The sequence below is a fragment of the Chiroxiphia lanceolata genome, chromosome 30, assembly GCF_009829145.1.
Source record: "Chiroxiphia lanceolata isolate bChiLan1 chromosome 30, bChiLan1.pri, whole genome shotgun sequence".
NCBI classification, from domain to species: Eukaryota; Metazoa; Chordata; class Aves; order Passeriformes; family Pipridae; genus Chiroxiphia; species Chiroxiphia lanceolata.
In genome coordinates, this window is record NC_045666.1 from 1,666,284 (window position 1) to 1,678,775 (window position 12,492).

Consider the following 12,492-nt stretch of genomic DNA (forward strand, 5'->3'; position numbering starts at 1 on the left):
ACAGTCAGGATGCACTGGAACACCCCAGGGACAGCCAGGATGCAGTGGGGACACCGGGGACACCCCAGGGACAGCCAGGATGCAGTGGGGACACCGGGGACACCCCAGGGACAGCCGGGATGCAGTGGGGACACTGGGGACAGCCGGGATGCACTGGGGACATTGGGAACACCCCAGGGACAGCCGGGATGCACTGGGGGCACTGGGGACACCCCAGCATGCACTGGGGACAGTGGGGACAGCGGGGAGAGCCGAGGACACGGTAACCGGGATGCACCGGGGGGCACCGGGGACATGCGGGGGGGCTCCGACCGGGCCACCCCGCGCCGCTTCCCTGGGGTCACCCCCCAACCCCTCCCGGTACGTCCCGGTGCCCGGAGGCCACGGACCCCCCCCGCCGGTGCCCCGAGGAGCGGCCCGAACCCCCCCGGGCCCCCCGCCCGCCCCCCGCCGCGGCGCGACCGGACTCACCGGGGGCTACGGCAGGGCCGGGGCGGCATGGCCGGGGCTGGGACCGGGGCTGGGACCGGGACCGGGGTGGGACCGGGGCCGGACCGGCGGCGGCGGTGACGTCATGGCTCCACCGGGCCGGCCCCGCCCTGCGCCCCCGCCGCCGCCAATCCGCGCCCGGGGGCGGCGGGGGGGTCCCGGTGCGGGGGGGTCCCGGTGCCGCCGCCGCCGCATCCGCGCCCCCTCCCGCAACCCCCCCTCCCGTGAGCCCCGGAGCTGCTCGAGACGGGCCCGGTGTCCCCCCCCCCCCAACCCCGCCGGGATTCGGTACCGAGCGACCGGATTGGGACCGGCCGCGTCCCACGGAGCCCCCCCCGCGTGTCCCCCCCCACCGCTGAGGCCGCCGAGCTCCGGGGTCGTGGGTGAAGGGCTGAAATAAGGGAGTGAGCCCCGAAGGGCCCCCCCGGCAGCAGGACCGGGGCTCCGGCAGCAGCGTGGTCCCACCCCCCCGGGAGGTCACTCATCCCCCCCTCCGGAGCATCCCCGAACCCCCCCTGGACGCCCCCCAGCCTTCAGCTCATCAACAAGACACCAGGGGACACCAGGAGCCCACCTCCATCGTTTTATTGTGGGGGGAACCTCCATCCCCCCAAATGTTACAGGGCCACGTCACCCCCCCCGGGGGCACATGAGGACGTGGCAAAGGATCCCAGAACTCTGGCGAGTCCCTCCCTGCCTTCTCCCAAAGTCCCCCTGTGGCTCCTCCATCCCCACAGGCAAGGGTGGGTCCGGGGTCCCCACGCCAGGGTTTTAGGGTCCTACTCCAGAGTTTTAGGTTCTTCATGCCAGGGTTTCAGAGCCACCACTCCGGGGTTTTAGGGGCCCCATTCTGGGGTTTCGGGGTCCCCAGGAATCACATCAGCAGAGGAACCCGAGCTGTGGCTCATCCTGGCACTGGACCAGGACATCAGCGCCTGTGGGTTCCCCCACATCCCACGCCAAGGGTCCCCCCCCGTCCCACGCTGAGGGTCCCACAGGAGCAGAGATCCAGGGGGTGCCGGGTTCAGCTCACAGCCCCCGGCTCCAGGCTCCCGTTGGCAGTGGCTCCCCGGGCCGGGGTGGCCGAGGCCGTTTCCTCCTGGTCATCCTGAGGCCCCGTCCGGCCCGGGAGGTGACCCTGCTGGGGACAGAACAGGGACACTGAGCTGGCTGTGATGGGACACGGCCAGACCAGCCTGGGCTGGTGTCACTCCCACACGAATTGGCTGCTCCATGGCACGGGAGCACCAAGAGACCGGGAGACGCTTCCTCTGGGCTCCTGTTTGAAACCAACGGCTACGGCAAACCGGGGGTCTTCAGTCAGAGCCCGGGATGGGCCCCCCTCCACCCCAAAACTCGGCTCCCACCCAGGGAGGGCAGGGGAGGCAGGACAAGGTGACATCTCCAAAGAGGACTCTCTGGGGGGTCATCCCAAGGAAGCCCCAGGCTCCGGGCTGGACACGGGAGGAGCAAACTCAAGTTGCTCCAGCGAAAAACGCGACTCCAAAGGAGAAAACAGAACCTTTGGCCTGGGAAGCCACTCCCCTAAAAACCCCCAGCTGGGATTAAGAGGCTCCCACAGCGGGCAGCCCCCACGGCCACACACCCCCAGTGTCCCAGACATCTCCCAGGACACCCACGGAGCCATCCCGGGGGCCGCCCCCATCCCTAATGTCATCCAGACGGTGGGCACAGCACGGCTCCAGTGCTGCTGTGTGGGAGAGGAGCCCCCCCGGGCCTGGCTGTGAGGTGGGAGGGTAGAAAGGGGGTGGTTCTCCTGCTGGAAAAGCACATCCCAAGGGGCTGCAGCCCCACTAGGTCGTACCTGCACAGGGGGCTCAGCCAGGGGGGCCGAGGAGCTGCCCCTGTCCGGCTCCTCCAGCGCCAGGATGTCGATGGGAGCCTCGGCCACGTCCCGCAGGGACGGCTCGAGGGTCACGGAAGGGTCGAAGAGCAGAGGGGACGGGGGGCACTGCATTCCATCACCCACCACGTCCAGGTCCTGGGGGGGGGGGAAAACAGTGGAGGGGCTCGTCAGGAAGGGTCTGAGGAGACCCAGATCCTCACAGCCCTTCTCTGTCACCCCTGGAGCAGCAGAAGAGGAGGAGAAGGAGGAGGAGGAGGAGTGGGCATTGTGCCAGTAGGACCCCCCTCCAGCAGCTGGAACACACCACAGGAGCCTCCTCCTCCTCCTCCTGCAGGAATGATCCCAGGACGAGGTGTTGGGACACACAGTCTGGAGCCCAGAGGGATGTGCTGTCCCAGCAGTGTCCTCCTGGGGACCCCCAGAGCAGCCCCCCCTCTCCAGGATGTCACACCCCCCCCCCGCCTGCCCTGACACCACAGATGGGGACGGATGGGCTCCGAGGACTCCTCCATCTGCAGAGGGGAGAGGGTGGGATTTGGGAGAGGTTGGGATTTGTTTTGGCTCCAGAGGGAGTTTGACACGAGGGTGAGATTCCTGCGACTCACGAGTGGCACCTCCCCAGCCTGGCACGACGTGAGACACAACACAGATGCCCCCGGCAGCCGCGGCTCCGGAGCCCAGGACGGGGGAAAACACTCCCGTTTTTCCTTTCCAACCCCAAAAAAATCCACCTCCTGTTCGCACAGGAAGGGGCTGGGATTTGATCTGAGCTCCCCCAGCCTGACCCCATTTGCTCTCCTGGCTCCTGCCATCCCTGGGGCTCTGCAGCTGCTGGAATCCCTCCTCCTCCACCAGCGAACTCCGAAGCGGATCCGAGGTTTGTCTCCAACAGCAGCGCTCAGGAATCTCGGGAGCAACCAAAGCCTGAGGTGACACCTCGCTCAGAGGAGCAGCTCCCACGGATTGGGGTGTTTTTGTTTTGCTTAAACAAATTTCCGAGGAGTTTAAGTGTGTTGGTTTAAATGCAGGATGCCAGAATAATCTGGGGATTAAAATCCTCATTTTTTCCTCATGGGAGAGAAAATGGGGGGGGGGGGGGGAAATCCTCTCTTTAAGAGGCCCTACAGGGATTTAAATGAGCACAGCCCTTCCAAAGGAGCAGCCACCAACCCCGAGGAACAGCTACCAAACCTTCCTCGCTCCAGCACTTTCACAGAATCCCAGGAATGTTTGGGCTGGGAGGGACCTTAAAGCTCATCCAGTCCCATCCCCTGCCACGGTAGGGACACCTTCCACCAGCCCAGGTCACTCCAACCTGGCCTGGGATACTCCCAGGCAGCAACAGCTTCTCTGGGCAACCTGTGCCAGGGCCTCCCCACCCTCCCAGGGAGGGATTTCTTCCCAATATCCCATGTAACCCTGCCCTCTGGCACTGGGAAACCATTCCCTCTTGTCCTGGCACTCCAGGCCCTTGTCTCAAGTCCCTCTCCATCTCTCTCAGTGCCTGAAGGGGCTCTCAGGTCTCCCCAAAGCCTTCCCTTCTCCAGGCTGGACACTCCCAGCTCTCCCAGCCCATCTCCATGGCAGAGGGGCTCCAGCCCTTGGAGCACCTCCACGGCCTCCTCCGCCCTCACTCCCGCAGCTCCACGTCCTCCCCCTGTGCCGAGGATCCCAGATCTGGATGCAGCATTCCAGGAGGGCTCTCTCAGGAGGGCGGGGGGGGGTGGATTTCCCGTGGGCTCCACTTACATCACTGAATTCCAGGGGCAGGCTCTCGGTGGGCTGGAGCTCGGCCGCGCTCAGGTACAGCTCGGAGGGAGCAGCTCCCAGCTCCTGGGGCACGGCCAGGCCCTGCTCTGGGATGTACATCTGGGGGGGCAGGCGCAGGTGGAGGGGGCAGCACGGCTCCTCCGACAGGCTCACGGGGACGGGCTTGTTGCAGGGCACCTCCTCGGAGCCCTGGCACGGCTTGAACAGCGTCTGGTTCGTGTCCTGGCAGATATCTGGGAAGAGCTGGTCAAGGAAAGCAGCCCAGGTACAGCCAGGCACACATCCAGACTCCCAATCCCCCTCCCCACCCCCATTTCTCCCTGATGAAGAATCCACACCCCAGAGCTCCATCCCGACTGCCCAGGGACGTGGGTGACGTTTTTTCCATGATGGAAAACTGGGACAACAGCCACAGCCTCCCCGTGGGGGCTGGGAGATGTGGCTGGATCCCTGTAAACCGCTCGCAGATCCTCGTGTGGATGTCACAAAGGCACGGGATTAACTTTTGTTTGCAGACAGCCCCGGAGAGGGATCAGCTCCAGCCCCACACGCAGGGACACCCCAGCACACACAATGCCTCTCCCACAGCCAGGAGTTTAGTTCCGGTATTTCTATCTTCCCAGTGCATTTTCCTTCCCAGTGGAAAACCTGTTCCTGCCAGAGGTGTAAATGGGATTTCCTGCCTTTAATCACAAACAGAAGCTCTGCTCTGATTGTGTCGCACTTGTGGAGCAATCCAGTGGCAGAGGAGCTGTGGATCCAACCCCATCCTGCTCTGATTCCATCCTCCTCCAGCCCCATCCTGCTCTGATCCTTTTTCTCTTCTGACTTCTTCCTCCTCTTCTGACCCCTGCCCTCTTCGTCCAACCCCCTTCCTCCTCTTCCACCCTTTTCTCCTCTTTTGATCCCTTCCTGTTTTTCCAACCCCTTTCTCCCCTTCCCATCCCCATCCTTTTCTTCCAATCCCTTCACCCTCCTCAGACCCCCCTCCCGTCCCCCTTCCAATCTCAGCTTCTCTCCAGCTTTGGGGGCTTCACGCTGCAGTTTCCCTCTCAAACACCACAACGTGGCAGAGGAAAAAAAAATCCCAAACCCACATAAATTGGGAAAAGTCACCAGGTTTAACCCAGTTTCTTAAGCTGCCAAGGCCTGAGATTCATCCTTCCCTCCTCTCCCCCCTGAACAAGGATTTCTCATGGATCCACTTCCTAACAGGCTGTAGGGAACCCTAATCCAGGCTGGCAGCAATGTCAGAGCCCATCCCAGTGGAGATGGATCCGAGCCACCCGAGGGCAGACGTGGGGAGAACAGGGGTGGGGAAGGCAGGTTTTCATCTCCTGGAGTGACTCCCAGCTCCAGCACCGACTTCACCAGCAGCCAAAAGCACAGATCCCCGAGCTGCCAAAAACCCCAGGCCCCACCTGGAGCCTCTCCCCACCCCTTCAGTGCCCTGTCACAAACAATCCAGCTCCTGGGAGCACAGAGAGCCCGAGAGGCTGCAGATGTTATCGGGATGCAGATGTTATGGGAAAGGCTTGTTTGTGTCAGGGGGAGTCAGCTGAGAGCTCCTCCCCGCCCTCCCCAGCACCAGCTGCCAGCAGCGGCTTCTCCGGCTGTTTTATGGGATTTATCCTGTCTTTATTTTGAGGTATATGGTGGTTTAGAGAGAAACAAAGGCAGCTTCCAGCCCCTGCTCCATGTGCAGGGGTGGAGGTGAGCCGGTCAGCTTTGGGGGCAAAACAAACCCAGGGGCTCCCACAAACCCAGGGGGTCCCAAAAACCTTGGGGTCCCAAAAACCTTGGGGCTCCCACAGACCCTCGAGCTCCCACAAATCCAGAAGCTCCCACAGACCCGTGAGCTCTCACAGATCTGAGTGGATGGAGCAGATGGACCCAGGGCAGTGCTGGGGCCGTGGGTCCCAAGTTGGGGGGTGATCCCTGAGCTGGGAGACCCCAGAGGAAGTTTCAGTGCCGGGTCTCCAACAGCTGAGGCAGTTTTGGGAATTGGAACAGCTCAAGGCTGAAAGGTTGAAAGAACCTTTCAAGGGGTCACAGTGACCAAGCTGGGAGTAGCAGCTCCAAACAGGCCCAGAACTACCCCTCCAGATCCTCCCCAAAATCCCTAAGGACATGCTCCGGTGGTCGGACACCCCTTCCCACGCACATCCCTCACAACTCAGGCCTCCTTGGGTTCTCTGGGTGCTTCCAAGTGACCTGCCCACCCTGTTTGGATGCTCTGGATCAGGGAGGCCGTGGTGGGACCAGCCCGTGCCTTTGTCCCTCCCACACGAACCGGCTGCTCCATGGGACGGGAGCGCCGACAGACCGGGAGACGTTTCCTCTGGGCTCCTGCTTGAAACCAACGGCTACAGCAAACCGGTGGCCTTGATTTAGGGCCAGGGAGGGGAAAAAAGGAAGGGCAGAGACAGGGCAAAGGGCCAGCAAACAGCCAGGGACAGCAGCAGGTGGATCAAAGGATACGTGTGAGGCAGTGCCGGGTCATCGGCAGGGACGGGTTGGAGCATCGGACGTCATCGACAAAGGCCAAGCAGCGCTGGCTGGAACGGGTGGTGTGGGCCTGAAATCATGGAATGACGGACCTTAAAGCTCCTGTTCCACCCCCTGCCACAGGCAGGGACACCTTCCACCAGCCCAGGTTGCTCCAAGCCCCGTCCAACCAGGTCTTGGACACTTCCAGGGATGGGGTAGCCACAGCTTCTCTGGGCAACCTGTGCCAGGGCCTGCCCACCCTCCCAGGGAGGAATTTCTGCCCAATATCCCATCTAAATCTCTCTTAGTTTAAACTGTTCCCTCTTGCCCTATCACTGTCTGCTCGTGTAAGTCCCTCTTTCTAACAAGCCCCTTTTAGGCACTGGAAGGGGTTTAAGGTCTCCCCTTGGGCCTCCTTCTCTCCAGGCTGAGCACCCCCAGCTCCCTCAGAAGTTCTCCAGACCCTTCTCCTTGTGCTCCAGCCCCTTCCCCAGCTCCCTTCTCTTCTCTGGACACACTCCAGCCCCTCCACGTCTGTCTTGGGAGCGAGGGCCCCAAAACCAACCCCAGGACCGGAGGTGCCCAGCACAGGGGGACGGTCACCAGACCACGGTGTCCCAGCAGGAAGGGGGGATCTGTCAGGGGCCTGGCATCACTCCTGGGAAGAGACAAGAGGGGAGATCCCCCCTGGGGTGTCCCCACAGACCTGCTGGGCCGCGCCGTCGGTGGCCAGGACGCGGCGCTCCCGGAGCTGCCGGTGCAGCAGAGCCTCCACCCCGTAGCGCTGCCGGTACCTCCGCAGGCACTTGAGCCGCTTCAGGTTCTCCCTCTCCTTGGCCATCAGCCCCTCCGGGCCTGTCAGGAGGCTGCTCCCTGCAGGAACCACGGAAAAGTCAAGGAATCTCCACCCACCTGCCTGTTTAATCAGCATCGAGAACCCAAATCGGCTCTCAGAGGGCTCCGAGAGCCACGGAGGGGGATCCAGAGGCTCAAGGTGAAGCTCTGGGTGACACGAGTAACGCAGGTTCTGTCCCAAAATTCACCCTGACCTCTCTGTGCACACCAGGAGCGCTGGGGCCCGCAGGGTAATTTTAAAACCCCTTTTAAAAATAGCCCAGCCACTCCCGTCCGTTGTGATTTCTGCGGCAGAACAGGAGCTTGTCAAATTCCAGGTCGCTCCTGTGTGAGTTCTGGAAGCTTCCTGCCAGCATTCCCGGAGTAATTACAGGGCAACACTCAAGATCTGCTCTCCTCTGACTGCTTTGCTAAAAGGAGTTCTGCAAAACTGGTATGTACCGAAGTCCTGGTTATTTTTACTTGGGCCTGAGCTGAATTATGACATTTTCCGGGATGAGCTATTAAAGGATGATGCTGGAAAAAGAGTCCTCTGCTCTGCAATACTTGGGATCAGTCACAGAGCCCGGTTTTGCCTCAGTTGAACTGGGAATTCCTGCTTCCAAGAGCATATTCTGCACAGGGAGAATCCCAACAGAGGCAGAGGGAAAGCTGCATACATGCTAAGGAGGAATATGCCAGTACAGCAGCACTGGTGCTACTGGAACCAACTCCTGCCCACACACTCAGGGCCTAGAGGACGAATATTTTTTGTTTATAAAAGCAAAAACAGGAAATCCCAGTACAAAAAAAGCACTTTTGTCTCAGAATTAACTTTGTAAGCTCATTTCCTGTCAACGCTGCAAGCTTTGAAGAGCAAAGAAATGCTCTGGAAAAGCTTTGGAACCCCGACGATACGGATCTCCGGGCACGGGGCCAGCACAGGATCCCAGAATCCCTGGGGTTGGAAAAGACCTCCAGGATCATTGAGTCCAACCTGTGCCTGATCCCCCACCTTGTCCCCCAGCCCAGAGCACTGAGTGCCACGTCCAGTCCTTCCCTGGACACCTCCAGGGACGGGGACTCCAAACCTCCCTGGGCAGCCCCTTCCAATGCCTGACAACCCCTTCCATGGAGAAATTCCTCCTGATGTCCAACCTGACTCTCCCCTGGTACAACTTGAGGCTGTTTCCTCTCATCCTGTCCCTTGTTCCCTGGGAGCAGAACCTGATGCCCCCAGCTCCTCCCTCCTGTCAGGGAACTGTAGAGAAGAAGAAGGTCCCCCTTGAGACTCCTTTCCTCCAGGATGAGTCCCCCCCAGCTCCCTCAGTTCTCCAGACCCTTCTCCTTGTGCTCCAGGCTCATTCCCATCTCTGCACAAGCTCCAGCCCCTCAATGAAAACACCTGAGCGTGGAACCCTCACCCTGCTCCAAAATCTGCCTCTACAAAGGCCAAAAACCCTTCCTTTGAGACGTTTTTCTGGGCACGCCCTCGCCCAGGCGGCCCCGGGCTCACCGATGGCCTCGTGCTCTCCCTTCCGGCTGTGCAGGAACCGGCGCTTCTTCTCCTTCAGGAGGTGCTGGAGCCGCTTGAACTGGTCGATGTAGAGGGACTGGAGCCGGATCAGCTTCTCCCTCATGATCAGAGCCACCTCCTCGGCCGTGTACACCCCGGCGTGCCTGGAAAAACCAGCGGCCGTTTGGGATGGGGCCCTCGGGGTTGTTCTCCTTCAAGGGTGTGGGGATCCCTCAGGATTATTCTCCCAAGGGGTGTGGGGGTCTCTCGGGATTGTTCCCCAGAGGGTGTGGAGGTCCCTCGGATGTTTTCTCCCACAGGCTGTGGGGATTCCCCAGGATTATTCTCCTGAAGGATGTGGGGGTCCCTTGCAGCTGAATTCCCAAAGGGTGTGAGGGATTCAGCTCCTCACAGGATTTAACATGGATTTAACACAGATTTAACCCCCCCAGACCCACTTGAGGGGATCCTCCTGGTCACTGTCGATGCTGTCGGCCTCGCTGTCGGGGTCCCCCCGCCACGTCTGCTCCACGGTCACAGGGTCCTGCTCCCCATCACTCCAGCTGTCCTCGTCTGGAACACACGGCACCGGGAATGACAGGACACCGTCCCACGGCCCGGGATGGCCCCACAGCCCCGGGGAGCTGAACTGGCTCTGCCTTGTGCCCAGAGGGAATTCTCCCCCTCAAAACTGAGCGAGGGACACGGAGCAGGAACCAACAGGAGACACCCCCCCCCCAGCTGGGGCAAGGTCAAACCCACCCGGCCCCCAGCAGCCTTCCCAGGAACCACGGACCACCACTGAGCAACCCCACTGACATTTCCATGTTAAACCTGCAGGATTCGGGTCTGGCACCCGCGACTGCTCTGCAGGAGAGACACACCAAGGTTTGCAAAACAGCACCTTTTACCCCCAGACCCCAGGGTGGTTTCCCCACTGGATTTAAGAAGGGATATTCCGGGCTCTTCCACACAAAACGGGAGCGCCCAGGCCCTCTCCTGGGGGGATTCCAGGTGCAGCCCTTACCCAGGATGCGGCTGGCCTCGCTCCGGACGCTCTCCGTGCTCTGGGAGCCCAGCTCTGACCTGGCATAGGAGCTCAGCTGGCACAGCAGGGTCTCGCTCATGGGCCCGGGGTGGGATTTCTTCACCTGGGCCTGGAGCGCCAGCGCGTTCCGACGGGCGTGCTCCGCGCAGAAGGACGTGCTGAGGGATAAACCAGGGCTCGTTACAGCCCGCAGCCAGGGAAGGAACCATGGAATCATGGATGGTTTGGGTCAGAGGGACCTTAAACATCATCCAGTTCCACCCTCTGCCATGGGCAGGGACACCTTCCACTAGACCAGGTTGCTCCAACCTGGCCTGGGACACTTCCAGGGATGGGGCAGCCACAGCTTCTCTGGGCAACCTGTGCCAGGGCCTCCCCACCCTCCCAGGGAGGAATTTCTTCCCAATATCCCATCTAACCCTGTCTCCTGTCAGTTTGAAGCCATTCCCCTCTGTCCTGGCACTCCAGACCCTTGGAAATAGTCTCTCTCCACCTTTCCTGCAGGTTCCCTCCATGTCCTGGAAGGTCACCCTAAAGCTTTTCCTCCTCCAGGCTGAACAACCCCAACTCTCCCAGCCTTTCCCCATGGCAGAGCTGCTCCATCCCTCTGATCATCTTGGAGCATTTTAAACACCTCAGAGAAGCAGCAGCACAACCAGGGCAAAGCTCCCCAGGGCTGGAGTGGCTGCGCTGGGGATTATCCACCGGCACAGGCAGCGGGAAGCTCCGTGTTGGGATGAGGGAGGGATGGCTCCCAGGCAGGGCCTGGAGCACTGCAGCCACCTCCTGCTGGCCCAGGGCACAGCCATGGTGCCAAGAGGACTCCCTGGAGCCTTTTTCTAGCTTAAAAACACTTTGGGAAAGGGGAGATGCTTTTCTGAGGTGATCCAAGTGCAGCAGTTGAAGGAGGAAAATTATGGAATCTCCCGAGCTGGAAGGGACCCACAAGGATCATCCAGCCCAACTCCTGTGCAGGGCACCCCAAGATCCCATTACTCCCAAAATCACACCATGTGCCTGAGAGCGTTGTCCAAATGCTCCCTGAGCTCTAGAATCATGGAATATCCTGAGCTGGAAGGCAACCACAAGGACCATCAAAATCCAACTCCTGGCCCTGCACAGGACACCCCAAAATCCCACTAATCCCAAAATCCCAACTCCTGAAAGTGTTGTCCAAATGCTCCTTTGAGCTCTGGCAGCCTTGGGGTCGTGACCAAACCCTGGGGAGCCTGTTCAGTGCCCGACCACCCTCTGGAGGAAGAATCTTTCCCCAAAAATCCAACCCAACCCTTCCCTGACACAGCTCTAGCCTTTCCCTCAGCGGGGACCACAAGGAGAAGAACCTCCTCCTGGCCATTTGAATTCCACAGGGTAAAAACCATGGGGAATACCGGGAAAACCAGGAGGCAGAGGAGGCACTCACCCATCCTTCTTCTCGGGTTTGGGGGCGGCGTTGGGGCAGCGCTTCCCGTTCTTGGCGGACACGTAACTGCACTGCTTGAAGGGAGCGTTCCTGTCCTCCAGGATGTGCTTGATGCAGAATTCCTGCCCCTCCAGGCGGGGCTGGGAGCAGGGCCGGGGGCTGAAGGCACAGGCCAGCGGCTCCTGAGGCCGCGGCACCGGGGTCAGGCGGCCCCGGCTCGTGGGCAGCACGTGGATCCGGATCCTGTTCATGGCAACGCCTGCAGGGAAAGAGAGGGAATGAAACACCGACAGGATGAAGAGCAGCAGCTGGGAACTGATGTGGGTAAAATTCTGACCCCCATGACCGGTACGGTCCCCATCCCTCCAGGACTCCCCCCCCAGTTCCCGGGCTCACCCCCCATCACTGACCAGTACAGGACCAGAACAGAACTCCCTCCTCCTGAATCCCGGGGTATCCCGGTTCCTATCCCTGCCTGCATCCCCGTGCTCCCCGGTGCCTCCAAGTGCCCGTTCCGGCCTCCGTGCCGCTGCATCCCGGTTCTCACCTCACCTCTATCCCGATGTATTCCGGTTTCCATCCCGATCTACCCCGGTGTCCACTCCGCCTCTATCCCGGTGCCCCATCCTGGTGCCCATACATGTCTATCCCGGTGTCTGTCCCGGTCCCCATCCCAGTCTATCCCGGTCCCCATCCCAGTCTATCCCAGTATCCCATCCCGGTCTATCCCGGTTCCTATCCCGGCGCTCCCCCCGCGCACGTGCTCCTCCGCCGCTTCCCTCGCGCATGCGCGCTCCCGCCGCCCCGGCGCCGCCATTTTGTCCGCGGGCGGCCGGAGCGCGGGGGAACCCCCGGGGGCCGCGCAGGAGGCGCTGTCGGCGCGGAGAGCGGGGTGGGGGCCCGCCCGCGGGGCGGTGCGGGGCTGAGGGGGCCCGGGGGAGCGCGCGGGGGCCGCGACGAGGGGCTGCGCAGGGACCCTCCCGTGGGCGGGCGGCGCCGCCGCCATCTTACCTCGCTGCCGCCGCGGCCTCCGCGCAGACCCGGCGCGCGCCCGC

At 61.6% G+C, this 12,492-nt stretch overlaps 1 protein-coding gene and 1 non-coding gene across 3 annotated transcripts; both read right to left on the reverse strand.

Annotated features, from left to right (window-relative positions):
* Positions 1-1,055: 1,055 nt before the first annotated feature.
* On the reverse strand, positions 1,056-12,473 carry KANSL2 (KAT8 regulatory NSL complex subunit 2). Of its 2 annotated transcripts, none has more exons than XM_032713681.1 (10): positions 12,449-12,473; positions 11,438-11,696; positions 9,994-10,172; positions 9,425-9,539; positions 8,967-9,130; positions 7,323-7,489; positions 6,608-6,704; positions 4,106-4,359; positions 2,315-2,491; positions 1,056-1,630 (listed from the first exon to the last, which is right to left on the reverse strand). In XM_032713681.1, exons 2-10 carry the CDS (start codon positions 11,686-11,688, stop codon positions 1,514-1,516), a joined length of 1,521 nt encoding a protein of 506 aa, XP_032569572.1. In that variant the 5' UTR covers positions 11,689-11,696; positions 12,449-12,473; the 3' UTR covers positions 1,056-1,513. The 2 variants fall into 2 exon arrangements, with proteins under 2 accessions (XP_032569572.1, XP_032569571.1); XM_032713680.1 differs by lacking the exon at positions 12,449-12,473 and adding an exon at positions 11,990-12,234.
* Positions 6,399-6,526, reverse strand: LOC116800106. Its single transcript, XR_004361176.1, has one exon. It is a non-coding gene; the product is annotated as a small nucleolar RNA SNORA2/SNORA34 family (small nucleolar RNA).
* Positions 12,474-12,492: the final 19 nt, after the last annotated feature.

Excerpts from the sequence above, each read along its gene's own strand:
- KANSL2 (XM_032713680.1), bottom strand. The coding sequence starts at position 12,017 with ATGGAAACCGGAATACATCGGGATAGAG. Across the intron at positions 11,697-11,989 it reads CGGAATACATCGGGATAGAG|GCGTTGCCATGAACAGGATC; the intron begins GTGAGGTGAGAA and ends CTTTCCCTGCAG. Across the intron at positions 6,705-7,322 it reads CCGACGGCGCGGCCCAGCAG|GCCCACACCACCCGTTCCAG; the intron begins GTCTGTGGGGAC and ends CCATGATTTCAG.